A 22629-nucleotide genomic window follows, 5' to 3' on the forward strand; every position below is an offset into this window, starting at 1 on the left:
GGGCTTCCCTGGTGGTTCGGTGGTAAACAATCTGCCTGCCAATGCGGGAGACACAGATTCCATCCCTGGTCCTGGAAGACCCCACCGGCCTCAGAGGAGCCTGTGCACTGCAAGTACCGAGCCTGTGCTCTAGACCTGGGAGCCGCAGCTACTAAAGCCTGCATGCCCTAGGGGCCGTGCTCTGCAACAAGAGAAACACCGCAATGAGAACACACGCTGCTACTAGAAAGAGGGGCCCCCAGCTGCCTCAGCCAGAGAAAAGACCAAGTGCCAGCAAAAACCCAGCACAGCCAACAGTAAATAATAAATACATGGAACTTAAAAAAAACTGTGCTTTAACCTGACTGAAGATTTTTGTCTCTGTCTTTATCCCCTCTATTCCTTACATTAAGAAATTAGATAGTATACCTAAAATAATAGAACCTGGATATTTCACCCCTTTCGTATTTATCTCTTTTTATCACAAAAGATATAATTATTGGTAGAAAGTGCATAATTGTTTCAGAATTAATTGAGTATTTTCACCTACTTTCTCCCCACAATTTAGAAGCCATGGTAAACTTCACTAATTAGATTATTTGTAAATTAATAAATTATAAAGAGATTGTGTTTTTCCCTAAATTCTTATAAACAATTTGGATAAAGCAAATGGAGTATAACTGGCGTGGATGGTGAAATGTAAATACTGAGACAAAAAGATCAGATAAAAACATATAATTCTGTCGTTATAATTTTGTTGCTCAGTCATGTCTGGCTCCTTTTGCAACCCCGTGGACTGTAGCCCACCAGGCTCCTCTGCCTATGGGAATTCCCAGGCAAGAATACTGGAGTAGGCTGCCATTTCCTTCTCCAGGAGGTATTATAATAGAATATCCATAAAACTATATTTTTAGAAACTGTATAAAAAGGCACTGGCATTTTCTTTTCTTTTTGCAATGAAATTAGAGCGATGATTGGTTATTAGGCTTTATATCCATGTCATTTCAGTAATGAGAATCTTCCTTGATCATTCTAGAAAGATAGTATTCATAGCAAAGCAAGTACCTTGTTTTCCTTGGAAGTCATATGCTTTATTGAAGAACTTATCTACAGAGCCTTTGAATTATGAAACTTGGTGGCATTACTGGGAAAGGCATTGTAAGCTTCGGTTCTATCAACAGAGTGATAGAAAAGAAGATATGAGCTAGGAAACCAAAGCCTCCTTTGTTTTTCACCGCGTGTTAACTTTCCTTGTGTGTCTTGTAGGGTTAATGCTTCACTAGCAATCATTTTTCTGTGTTTGTTGTCAGCTGATGGACCACCTGAAAGCTGGAGTTGAAGATGTGTGTGGGCAGTGGAGCCACTACCAAGTGAGAGACAAGTAAGAGACAGCTTTCAGCCCCGAGGAGGGGTAGACGTGACATGGGGAACCGCGGAAGCTTCCCCTGGAAGCTGAGCATGAAATTCGAGAGAACCCTGAGGAAGGGGGACAGGAAGACAAAGGGCCCAGGAGTCATGGCATATAGGAAGCAGGAAGAAGTCCTGGGAAGTGGACTCCCAGGGGGTGGAGGCGGTGAGCTTGGATCTGAGTGCTTTAGAGAGAATTAGTACAACCTGCTTCCCAGGTGGCTCAGCGGTAAAGAATCCACCTGCCAATGCAGGGGATGTGGGTTCGATCCCTGGCTCAGGAAGATCCCCCTGGAGAAGGAAGTGTCAACCCACTCCAGTATCCTTGCCTGGAATATCCCATGGACAGAGGAGCCTGGCAGGCTACAGTCCATGGAGTACAAAGAGTTGGACAAGACTGAGTGACTGAGCATGCATGGGCATGTTATAACAGAGGCAAATGCATAAACTATATAGTAATGTGGGAGTGCGTTTGGAAAATAAGTGAGGCAGAGAATGCAGAGAAGAATGCAAGCCTGCCAAGCGTCAGCAATAGCAGTGTATTTCCAAGCAGTGTATCTCCCTTGCAAAGGCAAGGCAGAGCATGTCCCGGTTTGGATATGGTCAGAAAGATGAGACAAGGTGAAAGATAGGAAAGACAAGGATGCACTTTTACAGTGCAGAGTCCAGCATCTCTGTACAGCCATTGATACTATAAAGTTCAATTTGATCTTTAAGACTCATATCAAAAGGCTATTTATTAAGTAGGAGCATAGCCATACTTGGACTTCGGAAAGCAAACTACACAGTGATGTGGAAGCTGGATTAGAAAGAGAAAAATTAAATAGGGAGACACATCGCATTGACAGATATACACTACCATGTGTGAAGCAGCCAGCGGGAAGCTGTTGTGCAGAACAGAGAGCTTGGCTGGTGCTCTGTGATGACCTAGAGGGTGGGATGCGGGGGTGGGAGGGAGGCTCGAGAGGGAGGCGATATATTTTACTATATGAATGGTGAGTATATTAACCCGATATTTTAAAGCAATTATACTCCAATAAAAAGAAAGAGGGGAATTATCTGTCACACCAGTTATCTCTCACATGATCTCCTTAACTGTCCTGTGTTCTTATGCTCATTTTAAAGATGAGCAAACCAACTCTGAGAAGTCAATTAACCTGCCGTACAGTGGAACCTGGATGTGCATTTAGGTCTGTTGTTTTCAATGAGCCACAAAGTCTCCAGACTAGTGAAGGTCAAGAATTAGAAGAAGGGATATTGAAATACTTCTAGGGGAGACATGCTTGCTATGACATCAGAAAAGGAAGATGAAGCAAGGGAAAAATGAGAATGACCATCTGATCTTCAGATAGTGAGCAGAGGGAGGTAACAATGTCATGGTTAAGTTTGTAGACTGTAGAAGAATGTTCAGAGTTAATAGCAGATTCTGCTTAAGTGTCCCATACTCACTTAACCCCTTTTGGAACTGACTTTCAAGTTCAGGAGGAAATCGTGACTGTGATAGAGATTGTGAATTGTCAGTATTTGGTACCCAAAGATGTGGATGTGGCTGAGATGACTGGGATCCTGGGAAGAGGGGAAGCTCCCTGAGGACAGGAGTTGGAGAGGCTTTCCTTTTTTTCCTTTCTCCTTTCCTCTGAGGCAGGAAAGGGAGAGGAAGAACAGAGGAGCCTGGGAAGAAGTCATGAGAAAGGCTAGAAGGGAAGTAGGACATGCTGGGTTTGTAGGAAGTGGCCACCAAGTCGTCCATCAGGAGGAGCCAGTGGCTAACAGCACAAGGGCAATGGCGACCACTGGTCTTGACCAGGACAAGGTCAAAGTGAGCCCAGGTTGAGAAACTCAGACAAGTTCTGATAGTTGAGTGACCAATGGCGATAGACTGAGGAATAAACAGAAACCACTGCTTCTCATGAAGAAGGCTGAGGGATGACCCTGTTGGAGCCAGAGTGAGCCTGGTATGAACCAAACACAGATCACAGAGCCCATGAGTCAGAGCCTGCTCAATCCAGAGGAGCTTTGGCTGATTAAGAGTCCATTCACCCCACAGACCAGGAGACCAGGTGACATTCCAGCAACCCAGGAAATAAAGCAGCAGATACATTACTCTTTGAATGGAAGATGGCTGGAGGTATTGAAAATTCCTCCTCCAAACAAATGGCTGACACTGAAGGCCCCACATTCTCTGAGTGGCTGAGTCTAATGGGTCAGCCCGAGCTTTGAGACAATGGTCAGCGGCCATCAGCGTCTGGCTTATTCAGATGCTCCATCATTCAGGGTATATGTGGGCTCTCCCACCAGCCTCCACCTAATTGGCAGGATTCAAAATGATCTGCAGCATAATGAATGAAACTACTGTAACTACCAGGCTATTTAAACGTATGGGTTCTGGCTGAATAGGCCAGCATCGCTGTAAGTGCAGCTGCCACTGTTACAGTTACCAGGATGGGCCAACTAAAGCCCCGATCAACCCCTCCTTTCTTCTCCCACAACTGGAACTGAACTGGTCTCTCCTGCTTCCCATCTAATGCCTACTTTTTGCCCTGATTATAGCTTGTCCCTTCCTTTAGTTAGGTTGATTTTCAATGTATTCAGGCCATCTGGCCGTTCTTTCTTTATTTAAAAAAAAGTGTATGAATTCTATGATTAAAAAAAAAAAGTGTTCAGAGTCTATGAATTCCAGGCACTGTCCTGGCGTTTTTGAGAATAATACAGTTAAGTGGGAGTTTGTTTCAAGAAAAGTGTATATACTTACATAACATGACAGACACTGAAGATTTCCAAAATATTGGTTTTCATTTTCAGGTTTAAGAAATTTGATCATAAATACTTACGGAAAATCCTCATCCGAAAGAATCTGCCAAAATCAAGCCTTGTTTCCTTGTACAAGAAGCTGGAAATGAAACAAGCAATTGAGATGGTGGAGTCGGGGGTTCTAAGTTCTACAGCCTTTTCCACCCCGCATCGGTAAGTGACATTGCCCTTGATCTGGGCTTTCAGTGTCAGAGTTACAGAGAGCAGTAGCTCATTGTTCTATTTAAAGGTGATCCTAGGAGTGAAGAGGCAGAGATACAACAAAGCAAAAATGAGATGAATAACATCTACATCTTGGCTCCTTGTAGCTTGGTCCATGCTCCATCGATTTCACCTAAAGTACTTTCTAGCAAAAAAAGGAGAGTTTTTTGACATCTTTCTTTGGGAGGGAGGGGCGAGTTAGTTTATGGAATATTTTTAGCACATTTTAGAAGTCTTTCTCTTCCTGGTCAGACATGTCTACCCTTTAAGCCCTGCTGATGTGCCTCTGCTAGTCTTACATTGTCTTCTCCCATGAGTCGTCTCTTCCTGTCTTCTATGAAAGACCGGGTCTGCATCCTAGGATGCTAACTGGGATTGGGGGATGAGGGGGTAGGAGCAAGAGCTGTGGTGATTGGTGGGATATTTAAAGAGAAGGCTGTGTTTGTAATTGTGTCTCAGGCAAAGATCTGTGGGAAGTTGGGAGATGGCTTGAGTCTATGTGAGACCAGCTGTGAGCAGGAGCATGGAGGGGCCAGGGGACCTTAGGGAGTTGGTAAAGAGGCAGTGTAGGGAGAGGTAAGTCTGGTACATAGTGCATCATTATAAGAGGATCCCCTTTGAAACCTGGTGCTTCAGCCAGAGCACCTGGAAGGCGATAGTCCCAAGAGCTGGTAGAAATTTTAGGCCTCTGATGGAGGCTTCCCAGGTGCTGCGGTGGTAAAGAATCTGCCTGCTGATGCAGGAGATATGGGTTCAATCCCTAGGTCAGGAAGATACCCTGGAGAATGGAATGGTGACTCACTCCAGTATTCTTGCCTGGGAAATCCCATGGACAAAGGAGCCTGGTAGGCTACAGTCCAGGAGGTGGAAAAAAGTGGGGCATGACTGAGCACATTGACATTGGTCTGAATTTATAAGAACCCCTTCAGTGTCATAAGAATTATCCCACCCCCTACCAAGGATGCCCAGTTTTCCTCTAAGAAACAGTGCACAAATTGGGGAAAGTAGTCACGATGTATATTTAGCATAAGTGACTCCAGCCTCTCCACCCTGGCATCTTTAGAAGATCAGGAGTATCCACCTTCTCCTAACCTCCTCATGTTTGAAAAGCAAACAGACAAGAGATAAGAATCAACTTGTCCTCAATGCCTGAGTGTTATTTCTCACCCTTACTTGCTAATGAATCAGAAAAACCATCACCTTTCTTAAGTGGGAAAAATCCCAGTCTGGGGAAAAGATCTAAAGGAGCATCCCTGAGGGCGTCTCGGTATAAACAGAAAGCTTTCTGCCTTATTTCTTGGTGAGACTGCTTTTGTGGTTGGTTGGTTTGTTGGTGGGTTTTACATAGCTTTAAGGAAACTTCCGATCCTAAAATGAGAAGATGATGACAAATATTAATTGGCAGTGACATGATGAGCCATATGAGAGCCTGAGACAGGAAGAAAAGTGGGAGATATTGATCTTGCCTTTGTTTAAAATGTTGCTAGTAATATTCATCACAGATAATTTTGCATTTACTTTTATTTTCTACAGCATTGCGCTCAAATCCTACATCACTTAATTCCTGAACTTTCGGGCATCCCCTTGCCCGAGGTTTCCCTGGCGGCTCAGACAGTAAAGAATCTGCCTGCAATGCAGGAGACCTGAGTTTGATCCCTGAATCGGGAGGATCCCTTGGAGAAGGGAATGGCTGGCTACCCACTCCAGTATTCTTGCCTGGAGAATCCCCATGGACAGAGGAGTCTGGTGGGCTATAGTCCAAGGGGTCTCAAAGAGTTGGACACAGCGGAGCGACTAACACTTCCACTTTTTTCCACTTTTAATGCTCAACAGGAGAGGTGCAGGCAGTTTAGACCACGAGGAACAAACATCTACTCACTAGTGATGTGAGGACTTGTCTGGGATAGGGGTGCTTATCTCAAACGAGACCAATTTGTTGTGTGCTAAAACATATTTTGGATCTCTATATTATTTTGTATTGCTCATAAGCAGGTGACCTCAAGGCAAATTTTAATCCAGTTTCATTTGGAGGCTGTGTTTGGATTGAGTCAGTTATTTTTCTGACATTCAAGATTAGTAAGAGAGCCTTATAGCTTAGAGATACCCCCTCCTGTAGCCCAAACTAGTTAGTTAACCAAGGTGGGAGAGGTTTTTTAAAATCGATATTTACTACAAGTCTAGTATTTAAATTGCCTTCATTTGATCTCATCAGAAATCTGTAGGACATCAAGCAAAGAGGAATTCCTCTCCTAAGATCAAAGCAGCTAATTTCTTAAAAAACAAACCTTCATACAATAATAGGAAAAAGAAGTGTGTACTCAGCTCGCTTTTTGTGATTCTCTATGAGAGCATAACAACAAGACGCACACATATTTTTTTTCTTTAGAAGTTGAAGCAATTGTTCTCCAAGAGGTTAAGATTTCTAAACTCGGTGACCTTCAGGAGAACACTACCCCCAGAAGTTGTGTATGGCACGCTGTAGACGATGCTGATTCTAGGGAATTCCATTACTTTTACATGCATTACTTTATTTGACTCTCGAAACAAGTCTATTGCGTAGATAAGTATGTATTTGGATTATTATTCTAAATATTAGGCACCTTGCTTTACCCATGAGCAGTAAGCTCTTCAGAAACATCAGTGGGTGGAGGCTCAAGCTGATTAAAAAATATTTGGTTGCTATTAAAGCGCTAGTGGTGAAGAATCTGCTTATGAGTGCAGGAGACATAAAAGATTCCGGTTCGATCCCTGGGTCAGGAAGATCCCCTGGAGGAGGGCATGGCAACCCACTGTAGTATTCTTGCCTGGAGAATCCCATGGACAGAGGAGCCTGGCAGGCTCAGACACTGCTGAAACAACTCAGCACACAAAGAGATATTAAAATATTTATAATAAACACAGAGGCATAAACACTACAGCTATATGACTTCCGAATATTGTCTTTAAAAACTCCCAAATACTTATAAGGTCATTTATAAAAAAAAAAAAAAGCACATATTGGTTGATTATAATTTAAGAATTTTTCAATTGATCACATATTGCCAGGTGTAGGTTTATAGTCGTACATGCTGACACCAAAGACTCTAGAATGAAGATTCTCACTCTGTGTTCACTTCTGTGATGGAATATCGTCTTGTGGGGAGCCGGGGCCACAATGAGTCCTCACTCATCCTCAGTGATGGTCACTTTGGTGACCTTTCTGAGAAGACATGAGGCAGCCACACACAGAGAAGAGCTATTGGTACCACTGTTTACTCAGTGGGCACGTCCTTTGGTCAACATACATTTTCCTGGATTTCATGTATAAAGCTACTAAAGGAGCATGGATTCTTCCAGATAAATCCAGATATGTTCCATCTTTTGGGACTTCAGATTATGGCATGAATATAACATCTACTAGATTTCATACCAACATTGCTGTGTTTAGAATTGAGACCTCTTTTTAAAAATAAATTTATGTATTTATTGTTATTTTTGACCACTCTGGGTCTTCCTTGCTGTGCGTGGGCTTGTCTCTAGCTGTGGAGATCAGGGACCACTCTCCAGTGGTGGTGCTTCTCATCGCACCGGCTTCTCTTGCTGTGGAGCCCCGGCTCGAGTGCATGCAGGCTTCAGTACTTCTGATGCACAGACTTAGTTGCTGCATGGCATGTGAGATCTTCCAGGCCTAGGAATCAAACCCATGTCCCCTGCATTAGCAGGCAGATTCTTAACCACTGAACCACCAGGGAAGTCCTGAAAATTCTTTTTACATTATTAGAGCCTCTGATTTTTTTTTAAAAGATTAAGAGAAATCTGAACCTTTTATTCAAACACATTTACATCCCAGGTTTCCCAGTTTGATCTGAATGGCCATGAAATTACCAGTGACCTTTTCTTTAAGGTGATCAAGAGTTCCTTTCTGTCTTCTTCCAGTGCCAAGCGTCTTTTAGTTTATAATTTAACTTTTCTGACCTAGAGATTACTAACATTCAGTTTTTCTGTGGTTTTTATCTTTTCTGTGGTCATGATATGATCATTTCAGGGGTGATTTTGCTAATGAAGTAGCAGGTAGGAAAATGTATGCATCACCGTGCTTGGGTCAGTAATTCTTCCTTATAATTTTCTAGCTACAGCTTCTCAGTGTGGATTAATATGAGGCAGTGCCTCTGGGATCCCTGCATTATATACCCAACCAGCAACGTAAATGGGCTTTAACTCAATCTGATCCTTCCCAAAATGGTTAATTATAAACTGGGGAGAATGCCAAATTAGATCTCCTATCTCAGGTTTAACTTTATCATTTCCTTTACCCATGGTTTTTCCCTCTTTGGTCAGTTTATTATGAACACAGGAAGTGGAACTCTTTGATTAGCTGTAGTTTCTGTTTAGCAATAGATTCCTTCCACCATAATAAAGGAATGTGTGCAGATGCGGATTGTGGGAACACGTGGGTGTATCTACATCAGAGTGAATTTTGTTTGAAGGACATTTAGGTTGAAATAGCCTGATAATATTGTTTAAATCACTGAGGGTGGTAACGGAACACCAATACTGTTGATATTTTCAGCTCTGAGATATAGAAACTGATTTCACTGATTTAATAGAAAGGTATTAGTCCGTTGGCAGATTGCATTGCTAAGTAAATGCTGGCGTCCTGTGGTTTTTCAGGATTCAAATGGTTGAAATCCTTTTACCGGTCGTACATTATTTACAAAATGTCTTTGCTATTTATTGGCAATGATGCTACTGTTTGAGGGGGGAAAGGACTTAAAAAGTGGCCTGTATTGAAAGCATTAACTACTCATCTTTATGATCAATTATCCTAAGACCTTTAGAAGCATGTAATAAAGAATCCACCTGCCCATGCGAGGGATGCAGGTTTGATCACTGAGTTGGGAAGATCCCCTGGAGAAGGAAATGACAACCCACTCCAATATTCTTGCCTGGGAAATCCCATGGACAGAGGAGCCTGGCGGGCTGCAGTCCATGAGGCCTCAGAGAGTTGGACACAACTGAGCATGGACGCATACGTGGAGAATAGTAAATCAGCACACGTGTGCATTTCGAAAAACTGCAGCTAGAAAAGAAAAAAAAATCACAAGTCCTTAAGGGTTTATACCAAGACGTCAAGGGAGGTGACAGTATTAAAAGACAGGTTTAATTTTCCTTAGTTCTCTCCTTTTTTGTTCATATGTTCTACAGTGAGCATATATGATTCATACAGTAAGTTATTAGGAATTACAACCTCTAGACTCAAGTGATTGAAATTGAATATGTATGTCACATGAGAATTCTGCACATAGCGATGTCATGACTGAGAACCTCCGAGGACAATTGTGCATTGTTGGCTAACCTGGCCCTGACTTAGCTTTTGAGCCCTTTTAGGAGGGGGTGGGGGGTGGAGGTGCTCATGGTCAAGGAGGCCAGAAGTCAACTGCTTCTAGAATCTCAGAGGGTCCAGTGTCTCCAAGCTGGGCTGGTTTTCCTGGTGGAGGTGGAGATAGTTTAACTCTCTTTGTAAAATATGATTTTAGTTTCTTCCCATTACTCTTTAACCCGAGATAAAATCCCTAAAGAGAGAATTCCAAGATAAATGTACTCAAAGTTTTAATACTGGATAGGTTGTTGTTCTTTAGTTGTTAAGTCATGTCCAACTCTGCAACCTGGGGCCTGTCAGGCTCCTTTGTTCACGGAATTACCAGGTAAGAATACTGGAGTGGGTTGCCATTCCCTTCTCTAGGGGATCTTCCCTACCCAGGGTTCGAACCTGTGTCTTCTGCATTGGCAGGCAGAGTCTTTACCACTGAGCTACCTGGGAAGCATAAATTAGTGCTGTTCCAGATGTGGTGACTACACGGTGTTATCTGTGAGCCTTCAAGGAATAAGCTAATTTGTGTTGACTCTAACAGTGAATTATTTGATTTACATTTTGTGGTATCCTTTCTAAGAATGTATTTTCTAATCATTGATTTTTATTTTTTTATAAACATATCTGTTCATAATAGATATGGAGGAAAAAATAACTGGTTTGTCACCAGTTTTTAAAAATGCATTAGGCAATGGAGGGACAACTACAAAATTCGCAGACTTGATTAAACTTCTGAAATGTTCAGGGAGAGACAAAGAGGAGGAAACACTAATTATTCATAATATTCTGTTTCTATGCTGCATGGTGGATGTGTGCATGCGCTATTATTATATTATTCTTTACACCTTACATATAGTAGAAATTTTTTATGGGCAAAAATATTTTGTAAGATTTTAAAATAGGAAATTTATATTGTTAATGTAAATACGTGGTTTGATATGCTGGTAGTAATTTTTCCTAATGTACATTGAAATAAAAACAAGCCTATTAAAATTTTAAAAATTATATGTGTATATATATATGAGTTAGAATAATTCTCACATAAAAGTTATAGACAAAGAAACTATATGTTCAAAATGCAAGTCAAGGCACATGTGCCAATATTTTCTACAAATTTCCTAAAACAATAAGAAAGCTTATAGAAAAACAGGGGTTCTGGGTATTGGAACTCCTAAAAGTAAATTGATGGTTTTGTACTTGTCTTGCCAAGATGAAAGAATAATGCTTGGCTTCCCTCCAATGATGTTTCCAGGGCCCAGAGGACACAAGAAACCAAAAGACTTTCCCCTGAAGACGTGGAGTCCATGAGGGACATCCTGACACGCAACATGTATCAAGTTCGACAAAGGGTGTGTATGTAAGACTTGTCCCTTATTGGAACCGGTCCTCCAGATATCAGTTCTTGTTCGGGTTACCCTCTCCCAAGCAGCCTTCCTGCTGAGCAATTTCTCTCTGCTTTGTTTGGAAAACAGAAAGTTAATTGTTATGTTTCTGCAGCAAAATTGGCCCCCCGTGGTAGAAAGAGAAATGCAGATCCAGTTGCTGGCCGTAGGGGTCAGGCTGCCCCAACCCTGCAGACCTGGCTTTCCAGGATCAGCAGGGCTCCCTCCCCCTTCAGAGACAGACCGATGATGGAGCTTGTCCACCAGGGAAGAAATATGGCCCCAGGATGCCAGTGGTGATGGAGCTGTCTCAGCATAATTGGTTGTAATAGAGCTTAGAAAACTGGGATGGTTTAGATTAAAATATCAAAACCACAGTGCTGAAAGCCTAAGGAAAAAAAGAGAGACATATCAGGGACTTCCCCAGCAGTCCAGTGGTTAAGACACCAAGTTTCTAAGGCATGGGTTCTATCTCTGGTCTGGGAACTAAGATCTCACATGCCACTTTGCCAATATACATTTATCTATCTATCTATCTATCTATTTCCACCCCCCCACACACACACACAAAAGAGACCTATCAAGCATACTATTTATCAATTTTGGAAAAGGTATAGAGGCTATTCAGGTGAGTTCTTCTGAAATTTTGATTTAATCAGATGACATGTATACCAATGTCCTCTAATTAGGAGCTCTTTAAGGGTGAGGATTCAGTGGACCATCCCAATTGTTGAGTAGGGTTATAAGTGAGTTTACTGCTAGGGCCTTGGTTTTTGCAACTATGTCATGGGATCCCCCAAAATCATTTAGTCACAGTTTCTCATTTTCAAGTAGAAGATGCTGAGGTTAGAAGAGTTGTTTTGTTTTTTTCTGTCATCATCATGTCTGACTCTTTGTGACCCCATGGACTCTAGCCTACCAGGCTCCTCTGTCCATGGGATTTTCCAGGCAAGAATACTGGAGTGGGTTGCCATTTTCCTCTCCAGGGGGTCTTCCCAACCCAGGGCTCAAACCCAAGTCTTCTGCATTGGCTGGTGGGTTCTTTACCACTGAGCCACCCTGGAAGCCCTTGGAGAGTTATCTAACTTGTTTAAGGTCACAAAACAAATTTGAGTTAAGAACCCAGGTCTTCGAACTGCCTAGCCATGGCTCTTTCCATGACTTCAGAATTACATGATCTGGGGTAGGTGAATGTGTTCTGGCTGCTGTTTTGAGAAGGTCAGTGATCAAGGGGAATGTGTCAGCAAAAGGCCCTGCACCTGCTGGAGGAACGTGGGTCAGCAGCAGATAGCACGCGTCAAGTAAACCCAGCAGCTTTCAAATCTTTCCAAGTGAAACCATTTCCACAAGACTATCACTTTCTGCTTTAGATAAGTAGGTAAGAATTTCCTGGTTGAAAGAACACCAGCCTGCTTAGGGAGGGTCACAGCCCCAAGGGTGCCTGGTACTGAGACTTTCCCCATGGAGGTGGAGAGTGAGGTTGGAGAAAGTCCTCAGTTGGTAAAGAATCTGCCTGCAATGCAGGAGACCCCAGTTTGATTCCTAGGTCAGGAAGATCTGCTGGAGAAGTGAAAGGCTACCCACTCTAGTGTTCTTGGGCTTCTCTTGTGGCTCAGCTGGTAAAGAATCTGCCTGCAATGGAGGAGACCTGGGTTTGATCCCTGGGTTAGGAAGATACCATGGAGAAGGGAAAGGCTACCCATTCCAGTATTCTGGCCTAGAGAATTCCACAGACTGTGTAGTCTATGGGGCCACAAAGAGCCGGGCACAACTGAGTGACTTTCACTCACTCACTCAGAAATAAGAGAGATACTGGAACTCCAACCCACCGTAAAATGAGGCTAACTGTCCATCGTCTCTTTTCTTAGCAGGTTCCTAGGTAGTCATCTTTCTTCTTCTTTTATCAGGGCCTATTCAGTCGCCCTCCAGGTTTCTCCCTTCTAAGCTTTGTAGGCTCTCCCTTCCTTGCTGAGATGAGCAGATAGGTGATAGTGAGTCCTGTGGGGAGAACATACATGGTAAGTCCAGGGGCTCTACCGGAGACGACTTTTGCTTCCACTTATGTTTCATGAGAGAACGAGACTCACCTGTCCTGCCCTTTCTGTCTTTCCTTTCTCATCCCATCTTTTTTTTTTCTTTAATTTCATAATATATTTTATTTAACCCACTTTATGAGCTAATGGTAAAAGAACCTGCCTGCCAATCCAGGAGACATAAGAGACATGGGTTCTATCCCTGAGTTGGAAAGACGCCCTGGAGGAGGGCATGGCAACCCACTCTAGTATTTTTGCCTGGAGAGTCACATGAACAGAGGAACCCGGAAGGCTACAGTCCATGGGGTCACAGAGAGTCAGACATGACTAAAGTGACTTAGCACGCACGCATGGACACACATCAAAAATATTTCAACATGTCATAAATATAAAAATTACCAATAAGATATTTTATATTCTTTTTAAAAAATTAATGTCTTCAGAATCAGTATGTAGCTAATACAGTACATTGCAGTTGGAATTAGCCACATTTTTCCCCTTAAAGTCTCCTTTATTTTTTTCTTATTTTTAAAAAATTTTTGTTTTTTATTTGTGTCATTGATTAATGATGTGTTAGTTTTAGGTGTACAGCACGGTGATTCAGTTACACATCTATATGTGTCCATTCTTTTTCAGATTCTTTTCCCATTTAGCTTTTTACAGAATACTGAGCAGAGTTCCAAGAGCTATACAGGAGGTCCTGGTTGGTTATCATGCTGTCTTGACATAGGTCACGTGACTCCTCCCTCCACCACAGTTCTCTTGTTCTCTTGAAGGAAAATTCAAGGTTGCAGTTCAGGACAACTGTCTGTCTACCTCGTTGCTAGTGGAAGACCATTAGCAACACTGACCGTTCTACAGTGCTGAGGATGGTCACAAAGGTGGCGTCTACAGTTGGGCATCTGTACCTCTGGGAGGACCACTCTGAGGGTCACAGGATGACAGCACAGCGGGGGCCACTGCCCCTGCGAGCCAGGGGCATGGGCTTCAACTGCAGCTCCGTCCTGGTGGGCTGGCCCGGATCTCAGACCTTTCCTCCAGAGCCGCAGATTGCATCTCTGTAATTGAGGCAGAGGCTCAGAGGGCATGGGTGTCACCTTCTCCTTCTACTAATCATTTTTTTAAAATATGTATTTGGGTGCACCAGATCTTAGTTGTGGCACAAGGGGTCTTCCATCTTCATCACTTCCATCTTGCAGGATCTTTAGTTGCAGCAAATGGACTCTTAGTTACCTCATGTGATATCTGGTTGCCTGACCAGGGATCGAACCCGGGTCCCCTGCATCGGCAACCTGGAGTCTTAGCTTCTGCACCACCAGGGAGTCCCTCTACTAGTTTTTGTGCATGACTTTCCCGTGGTCTCCAGAGCTGGAAGCTGTGCAGAGATGTCAGTACATGTTCGATGCCCCCTCTTTCTGCAGACCTTGTCCTACAACAAATACAACCTCCAACCCCAGACAAGCGAGAAGCAGGCGAAGGAGATTCTGATCCGCCGTCGGAACACCTTCAGGGAGAGCGTGAAGAAAGGGCACAGCCTGCCCTGGGGGAAGCCGGTAAGGGGCAGACACCAACTCACCCCGAGCTGGGCCAGTCCCTGACCAGGGCCTCCTCAGGTGACTCCCATCACTGTTTAAACAAACAACCACTACCTTGGTGCCAGAGTAAGACAAAGCGAAGGGGGTATGGGACAGCAGACACCCCCTTCTCTCAGCCCAGGGCTTTTGGGGCCCAAGCTCCAACCCACACTAACGTGAGGCTAATTGTCCATTGTCTGTTTTTAATCAGGTTCCTAGGGGGCCTTTGGGGCCCGAACTGTCCCCGGGGTTGTTGTTGTTCAGTCAGTCAGCTGTGTCCAACTTTTTGCAACCCAATGAACTGTAGCCCACCAAGCTCCTCTGTCTATGGATTTCCCGGGGAAGAATACTGGAGTGGGTTGCCATTTCCTTCTCCAGGGGATCTTCCTGATCTAGAGATCAAACCCAGGCCTCCTGCATTGACAGGTGGATTATTTACCACTGAGCCACCTGGAAGTCCATGGGGTATGTGGCAGCAAACCGCACCTGCTCAGGATGAGCCAGTGACTGGAACATACTCCCTGGACTGTGAGGCTGGACGAGCTCCCATGGTGGCCAGAGACTGGACTCCAGGGGCCCCTCCATGGACGGGGGACCCAAGGATCAGGAAGCTTGCTTCTCTACCAGGAAGACACAGGGAGGAATCTGTTCTTGCCAAGATTCTTGGACCTTATCTTCACGGCACCAGCTGTGCATCTTAACTGTTCCTTTTGAGGCCACATCTTGGGCTTCCTAGGTGGTTCATCAGTAAAGAATTTGCCTGCAATGCAAGAGACACAGGAGATGCGGGTTCGATCTCTGGATCAAGAAGACCCCCTGGAGAAGGGCATGGCAACCCACTTCAGTATTCTTGCCTGGAGAATGCCATGGACAGAGGAGCCTGGCAGGCTACAGTCCATGGAGTCGCAAAGAGCTGGACACAATTGAGCACACAACAGGCAATCTTAAAAGGAGACGCTGGATGGACGTTGAGTCTGGAGTAGCTCCTAATCTCTACCCTGATCCAAATGGGGCCACGGGAGGAACTTGGAGAGGTTTATCATGGTCTGTTTCATCAGGAGAGGGAAGGGAAAAATATTGAAGGTGGAAGCATTGTTTTCCTTAAACTAAAGTAACTGAAAGGCAGTGATGCAAACAGGATGCTCCATTAAGACTCTGTATCCTCCTTGTTTGCCATGAGACGCCCTCAGTTACAGGAGCTAACTCTTCTTTTTATTTCTCCTTGTTGCCTGCAGGCTGGTACCAAGAACATCCGCTACCTCTCCTTCCCCTATAGCAAGCCTCTGCCAGCAGGCAGAGACATGAAGGTGGCTGAATTCACAGGTAACTTGCATCCACGGCTGCTTCTCTTTATTTTCAGGCTTGTAGGTCAAAAGGCAAAACCAAGAATATTACATCAGTATACACATGACAAGCAAGAGAGAACACAATTGTTGTTATTGTTCAGTTGCTGAGTCATGACTCTTGGCCACCCCATGGACTGCAGCACTCCAGGCTTCCCTGTCTTCACTATCTCCAGGAGTTTGCTCAAACTCATGTCCATTGAATCAGTGCTGCTATCTAACCATCTCATCCTGTCTTCCCCTTCTCCTCCTGTCCTCAATCTTTCCCAGCATTAGGGTCTTTTCCAATGAGTTGGCTCTTTGCATCAGGTGGCCAAAGTACTGAAGCTTCAGCTTCAGCGTTAGTCTTTCCAATGAATACTCAGAGTTGATTTCCTTTAGGTTTGACTGGCTTATCTCCTTTCAGTCTAAGGGACTTTCAAGAATTTTCTCCAGTACCACAGTTCAAAAGCATCAATTCTCCAGCACTCAGCCTTCTTTATGGTCCAACTCTCATATCCATACATGACTACAGGAACAACCATAGCTTTTATTAATTGAATTAATAACTTTAGTGATAAACAGTGAAATTTGTGTAATTTTTACTTATTGAGAAATATTCTTAAATTTTTTTTCAGCCATTTAGAAACGTAATGATCAATCTTAGCTCAAGAGCTGTATCAAAAGATACAGCAGGGTGATATACCTGGGGGTCATCAATTGCCAACCCTTGACTTAGAGAAACATAAAATGGGCAGTTTTTTAAAGTTATAGGATTCATCTGTGGTTTATAAATTAGAAGAATTCTCCAAAGTTGGCTATATTTTACTAAAATACTTTCACCAAATTTACTTATTGGATATTTCCCATTTAATATCTAATGCATGCTCAGTCGTGTCCAACTCTTTGTGACCCTATGGGGCACCAGGCTCCTCTGTCCGTGGGATTCTTCAGGGAAGAATACTGGAGTGGGTTGCCATGACCTCCTCCAGGGGATCTTCCCAACCCAGGGATCAAACCAGTGTCTCATGCATCTCTTGCATTGAAGGTGGATTCTTTACCACTGAGCCACCAAGGAAGCCCTTAATATCTAATACTTGAATAGAATTTTAGAATTATTGAAATTGCCTATTGTGCTCATAAAAGCTGTTATTTTTAAATGTATATAAATTGATTTTCTATTAGCATAAAGTGACATATGATATGCCACGTTCTCTGTTCCAATATTACAAAATTTTTAAGACTAAAAATCACATTGGAAATGTAAATAAACTAAACACATAGGATTTGAGAATTAAATATTTGAAGAATGAATATAATTATTCCTTACAATGAAACTTTTTCTGATATAAAAGCATGTTTGATATAAAATCAAAATCAACCAGTAGAGAAAAGCATAAAAAAAGAAGGTTGAAAGCACTTGAAAACCCCAGCACCCAGAGATATTCACTGTAGAGTATTTTGGTAAGCATCCTTCTATAATTCTACCTACATCATTCTGGTCCTTATCCTACCACAACCAGCTTTAAAAAAAAAATCACACATAGCACTACATGATACATTGTCACAGGATAGTCATTGTTTGGGAATTTTTGTGAATTGTCCAGTTCACTCAGCCTTATGTTGTGGAAACATTTTGCTGTCAATAGATAGGAACCTAGTAATCATATTAATGACTTAATGATAGTCAATTATATGAGAGCCCCATGGGCTTCCCAGATGGCACCCTGCTAAGGAATCTACCTGCCAATGCAAAAGATGCAAGTTGGATCCTTGGATTAGAAAGATCCCCTGGAGGAGGAAATGGCAACCCGCTCCAGTATTCTTGCCTGGGAAATCCGATGGACAGAGGAGCCTGGTGGGCTATTATCATAGGGTCACAAATACTCAGACAGGACTAAGCAACTGAGCATGCCCAAAGAGAGTTTTAGACTCTTAATTCTGTATCATTGATCTAGTCATCTATTCCCAGGTCACACTCTTGTAAGTAGCATTATTTTATGATAAAAAGAGCTATCACACAAAAGCAAACAAACAAAACAAAATAACACCAGCTATAGGGTGTATAGTCGTTTAATTTTTAAAACTCTTCCGGGTACAAACAGCTGGTGCTGTTAGGTTGCTTGAATGATAGACAGCCTGACAGTCTCCAGTCATTTCTTGAGATGAATGTCAGTATCACAAGCTATGATAGCAGCTTCAACTACTAATGTACAAATCTTAAATAGTCATAAATAAAATAACAGCAGAATATTAAAGGCTTACTATACCTTAAAAAAAAGGACTTATCCCAGAGGTGGGGTTTGTTTAACATTTGGAAATGCATTTGCATTATTCACCAGGTAAATAGGTCTAACGGCTGTTTCAATAGATGCCCTGAAAGACATCTCACATATGCTCTCAATAAAAATGACAAAGTCGTAGGAAAATATATATAGGACTTACATGAAGAAAACATAAAACTCTACTTTTCCATGCTTCATTACCTCTTTGTAAAGAGGAGAATGTTGGTACCCCTCACAGAGAAAAGTGTTGCCCTGAGTGAAGCCATTTAGCACAGATAAAACTCTTAGAACAATGCCTGCAACCAAGTAAGTGTGCAAGAAATATCCATGCTTGTGCTCAGTTGTGTCCAACTCTTTGTGACCTAATGAACTGTAACCTGCCAGGCTTCTCTGTCTGTGGGATTCTCCAGGCAAGAATACTGGAGTGGGTTGCTGTGTCCTATTCCAGGGGATCTTCCTGATCCAGGGATTGAGCCTGAGTCTCCTGCATCTCCATATTAGCAGTTAGATTCTTTACAACTGAGCCACCTGGGAAGCAAGAAATATTAGCCATTATGACTGTTACCACTGAGGGACCTCATAGAAGTCTTGACTTGGGTAGATAGGGGTGTTCTTCAAAGGAAGATGATGCTTTAAAATGTCAGTTCAATGTGAATTAATCTAGACACTAAATGAAATCTTAGTCCCAGTGAATTTTTTTTCCCTCAAATGTGCTCAATTGGTTCTAAATTTCATGGGTTCTTTTTTGTTGTTAGTTGCTCAGTTGTGTCCAACTCTTGGTGACCCTATGAACTGTAGCCCACTAGGCTTCTCTGTCTACGGGGTTTCCCAGGCAAAAACACTGGAGTGGGTTGCCATGCCTTCCTTCAGGGGATCTTTCCACCCCAGGGATTGAACCAGGTCTCCTGCATCGACAGGCAGGTTCTTTACTGTCTGAGCCACCAGAGAAGTGCCTCTAAATTTTGTTAGGTGAGCAAAAGGAGTGGGTAACCCAGAAATTTGAGAAGGAAAAGTAGTGAAGTGGGACTTAATTTTATCAGAGAATTGTAATCAAATGTCAGATAATTGATATTTGAGATAATTCTCCATCTGTATCTGGGCACAGTTGTTTGCACTCACTTTCTCCCCAAATCTTTATCTGTCTTTATCCCACAGAACAAGGCCAGCGAATGCCCATCAGGGCTCTAGGGGAGGGCGTGGAGGGAGGTGGGGCATTCAGCAGATAGTCCCCACAGCTCACGGGGCTGTGACATGGGGATCACTGTCCCTCCCTACTCAGTCCGTGTCCTCCTGGGTTAGGACACCCCTTCCCTAGATGTGTAGGAACTTCCTGCTGCATTGAGGCCTACATACATTCTTCCAAGGCTCTTTTGCCTTTGGGGCCCACTTGGTGGTATAAATAGAGAGGTCCTGCCTGGACACCCCTCCTAAAGCCCAGGAAGACTGGGACAGGAGGAGCAAGCTCTATGGATGGACCATGGCGATGGGTGCCCAGCCACGTGACTTCACCTGATGCCACAGGTGAGCGTAGGAGCTGAAACACCAGGAGGACTAGGCCACCCTTTTCGTTCCTGCATCTGGATATGATGTCCCCACTCTCGGATATTAAGTCCTGTTCTTTTTTCTTTCGTCATACTTTCCCAGATCACGACGGCAGTGACTCAGAACTCCCTCCCATCACGTTCAACACACACTCTCCAACGGGGACGATTCAGGAAAGACGATGGACACCTGAAGTCATCCCGATGAAGCGCTTACACGGAGCAGGGACGCCACTGCACTTCGGTTACCGGAGAAACGCTGGCCGAGAAGAGCACCTGGGCAGGGGCGGAAGGGCGATCTTGAGGCCCAAACCGCTCTTTCACGCAGTGGATGAGGAGTTCGAATCCGAGGAGGAGAGTGAGGAGGAGACCCCAGCATTTGGGTCCCTACTGTCATCGGAGCTCAGACCTGGCGGGGACTGCAACGTGTCCCACAGCCCTTTGCTCCAAAGAAAGTAGTATCGTGGTGTCATGTCCACGGGATTGTTTCTGGGTTTTTCCAGAGTCCACTGTCTGCTGATTATGTTGAAAGCAGGGTGTTCAGAGGTCTGGAGAGAGTTAGGGTTTTTGGAAGCTATTAGACAGCAAGACTCTGTATTCTATAAGACATGATTCTGTAAGACTCTATTACACATGATTCTGTAAGACTCTGTAAGGGAGATTTTTCAGAGGGCCAGGAGCACACTTGCCGGTTCTGCCATATTCTCAGCTGTGCTTCACAGTTGAATTGTCTGCAGAGGACAGACATCCATCCCCGCAGGAAGTATTCACCAAGTGTGCCCTTAGTGTAATTACTGAGATATAAGCAGGACTGGGCAGTAATTCTCCTTGGCTCTGCTCATGTCTGTGTGTGCTCTTTCTCAGTCGTGTCTGACTCTTTGTGACCCTTTGGGCTATAGCCCACCAGGCTCCTCTGTCCATGGGATTCTCCAGGCAATAGTACTGGAGTGGGTTGTCATTTCCTTCTCCAGGGGATCTTCCTGACCCAGGGATTGAACTCACATCTCCTGCACTGGCAGATGGATCCTAAGCCACTGAGCTACCAGGAAAGCCCCTTGTACAGCATCGGTGGTCCATAACACATCTCAGAGCTAGAGGGACGTTAGAGAAGGTGATATCAGACATTCTTATTTTCCAGGGGACAAAAGTGAGGCCTTGAGAAGCTGGCTGGTGCCTCTTCAGGGTCTGCTTCCCTAGGAGGCCATGGGCTTCTCTCTAGGACAAACGTGGACACCAGGGGCTGACAAGAGCTATCTTACTATCCTGGATTTCTGTTTTGTAAATGATGTTAACTCAGGGTTCTGCAGCTGTGGTGGAGGTGACATGAGAGGAGCATTCTGTCTCTCTTCTTCCCAACCTGCGGTATAAGACTGCTTCTAGTATGTTTGTGCTGTAGCTCAGTCATGTCCTATTCTTTTGCAACCCCATGGACTATGGCCTGCCACGCTCCTCTCTCCATGGAATTTTCTAGGCAAGAATACTGGAGTGGGTTTCCATTTTCTCCTCTAGGGGATCTTCCTGACCCAGGGATCAAACTCGTGTCTCTTGTGTCTCCTGCATTGACAGGCAGATTCTTTACCACTGTGCCACCCGAGAAGCCTAGTATGTTTGACAACTTTATAAATTAGGAAAGTCATTTTTTATATAAATAAAATCAGCAAATATGTTGATGTTGTCTAAAGATTTTGCAAGTATGTTTTATCCACAAATAATGCAGGTGGTTTCTTGGAGTTTTTAATTGTTTTTTCCAAACTCAACTCTGTCAAGTATCTTATTTCTAACTCCTCCTGAGAAAACCCAGCCACACAGACAGAAAGCTCTTTCTTAGAACATTAGTGGGTGTTAATTGTTAATTGGGCCATAAGCTACTGGGAATGAAAGAGACACCCGCCTCAGTGCTGGCCACTCCTCTAATTAGCAAGTGATATGTTGTTTCATCTGCCCACAGTATTTGATTTAATAAATTCTTTTTCTTTCTGAGACTCTAACCAGCTTCCAAGCCAAGGATGCTCAAGAAGTATGACAGGTAAGAAGTCACAATTCCTGCCCTACTCACAGACATTTTACTCAGCAGAGAAACGAGAACCGTGTTGCAAAACGAATGAAGGGGGTCACTACTCCATTTTCAGGCAGAGTAATGCAGATCTGGGATCAACATGCATATGTGTGCAGTCGTGTCCAACTACTTGTGACCCCATGGACTGTAGCCAGCTAGGCTCCTCTGTCCATGGAATGTCTCAGACAAGAATACTGGAGTGGGTTGCCATTTTCTCCTCCAGGGGATCTTCCCAACCCAGGGATCGAACTTGGGTCTCTTTTGTCTCCTGCATTGGCAGGCGGGTTCTTTATCTCTAGTGCCACCTGGGAAGCTGGCAGTGGCTGGAGCCAAATCACTGATGGGGAGTGTGCATCTCCCATTCAGTACAGTGAAGTGAAAACGTGCATTATCCTGTAAGCAATTATTTGTATTTCTGTATTTTATTTCTATTGACATATTATCTTTGAACTCAAGGAAATATGAGAAATATAGCCAGTTAGAAACTTATAAAATACAGGGTCACCTAGCATCATGGCTCTGGACCAGTTTAAAAGGAAGGAAGGTTCCACGGGGTTTCATTTATTTTGTTTCCTCACAGGAGTTTTTTTGGGTGACTAAGAGCAAGTGAAACTCGGATTCTGGGTTTCGCTGGTGTTGTGTTTCGCCGGTGAAGGCTGCCCTTGTTTTGAGTTTGTTCTTGTCCCGG

The 22629-nt window shown here is 43.7% G+C and overlaps 1 protein-coding gene across 1 annotated transcript in view; it reads left to right on the plus strand.

Moving 5' to 3' along the window:
* SLC9A4 (solute carrier family 9 member A4) overlaps positions 1-21555 on the plus strand; it is a 56405-nt gene extending 34850 nt beyond the window's left edge. The window contains exons 7-12 of the mRNA XM_061431795.1: positions 1290-1360; positions 4189-4350; positions 11001-11097; positions 14585-14716; positions 15973-16060; positions 19989-21555. Coding sequence (XP_061287779.1) covers positions 1290-1360; positions 4189-4350; positions 11001-11097; positions 14585-14716; positions 15973-16060; positions 19989-20344 — 906 coding nt within the window. The 3' untranslated portion in view covers positions 20345-21555. The remainder of the gene's footprint in view (positions 1-1289; positions 1361-4188; positions 4351-11000; positions 11098-14584; positions 14717-15972; positions 16061-19988) is intronic.
* Positions 21556-22629: the final 1074 nt, after the last annotated feature.

This window comes from Bos javanicus, chromosome 11, assembly GCF_032452875.1.
Source record: "Bos javanicus breed banteng chromosome 11, ARS-OSU_banteng_1.0, whole genome shotgun sequence".
Classification (NCBI taxonomy): domain Eukaryota; kingdom Metazoa; phylum Chordata; class Mammalia; order Artiodactyla; family Bovidae; genus Bos; species Bos javanicus.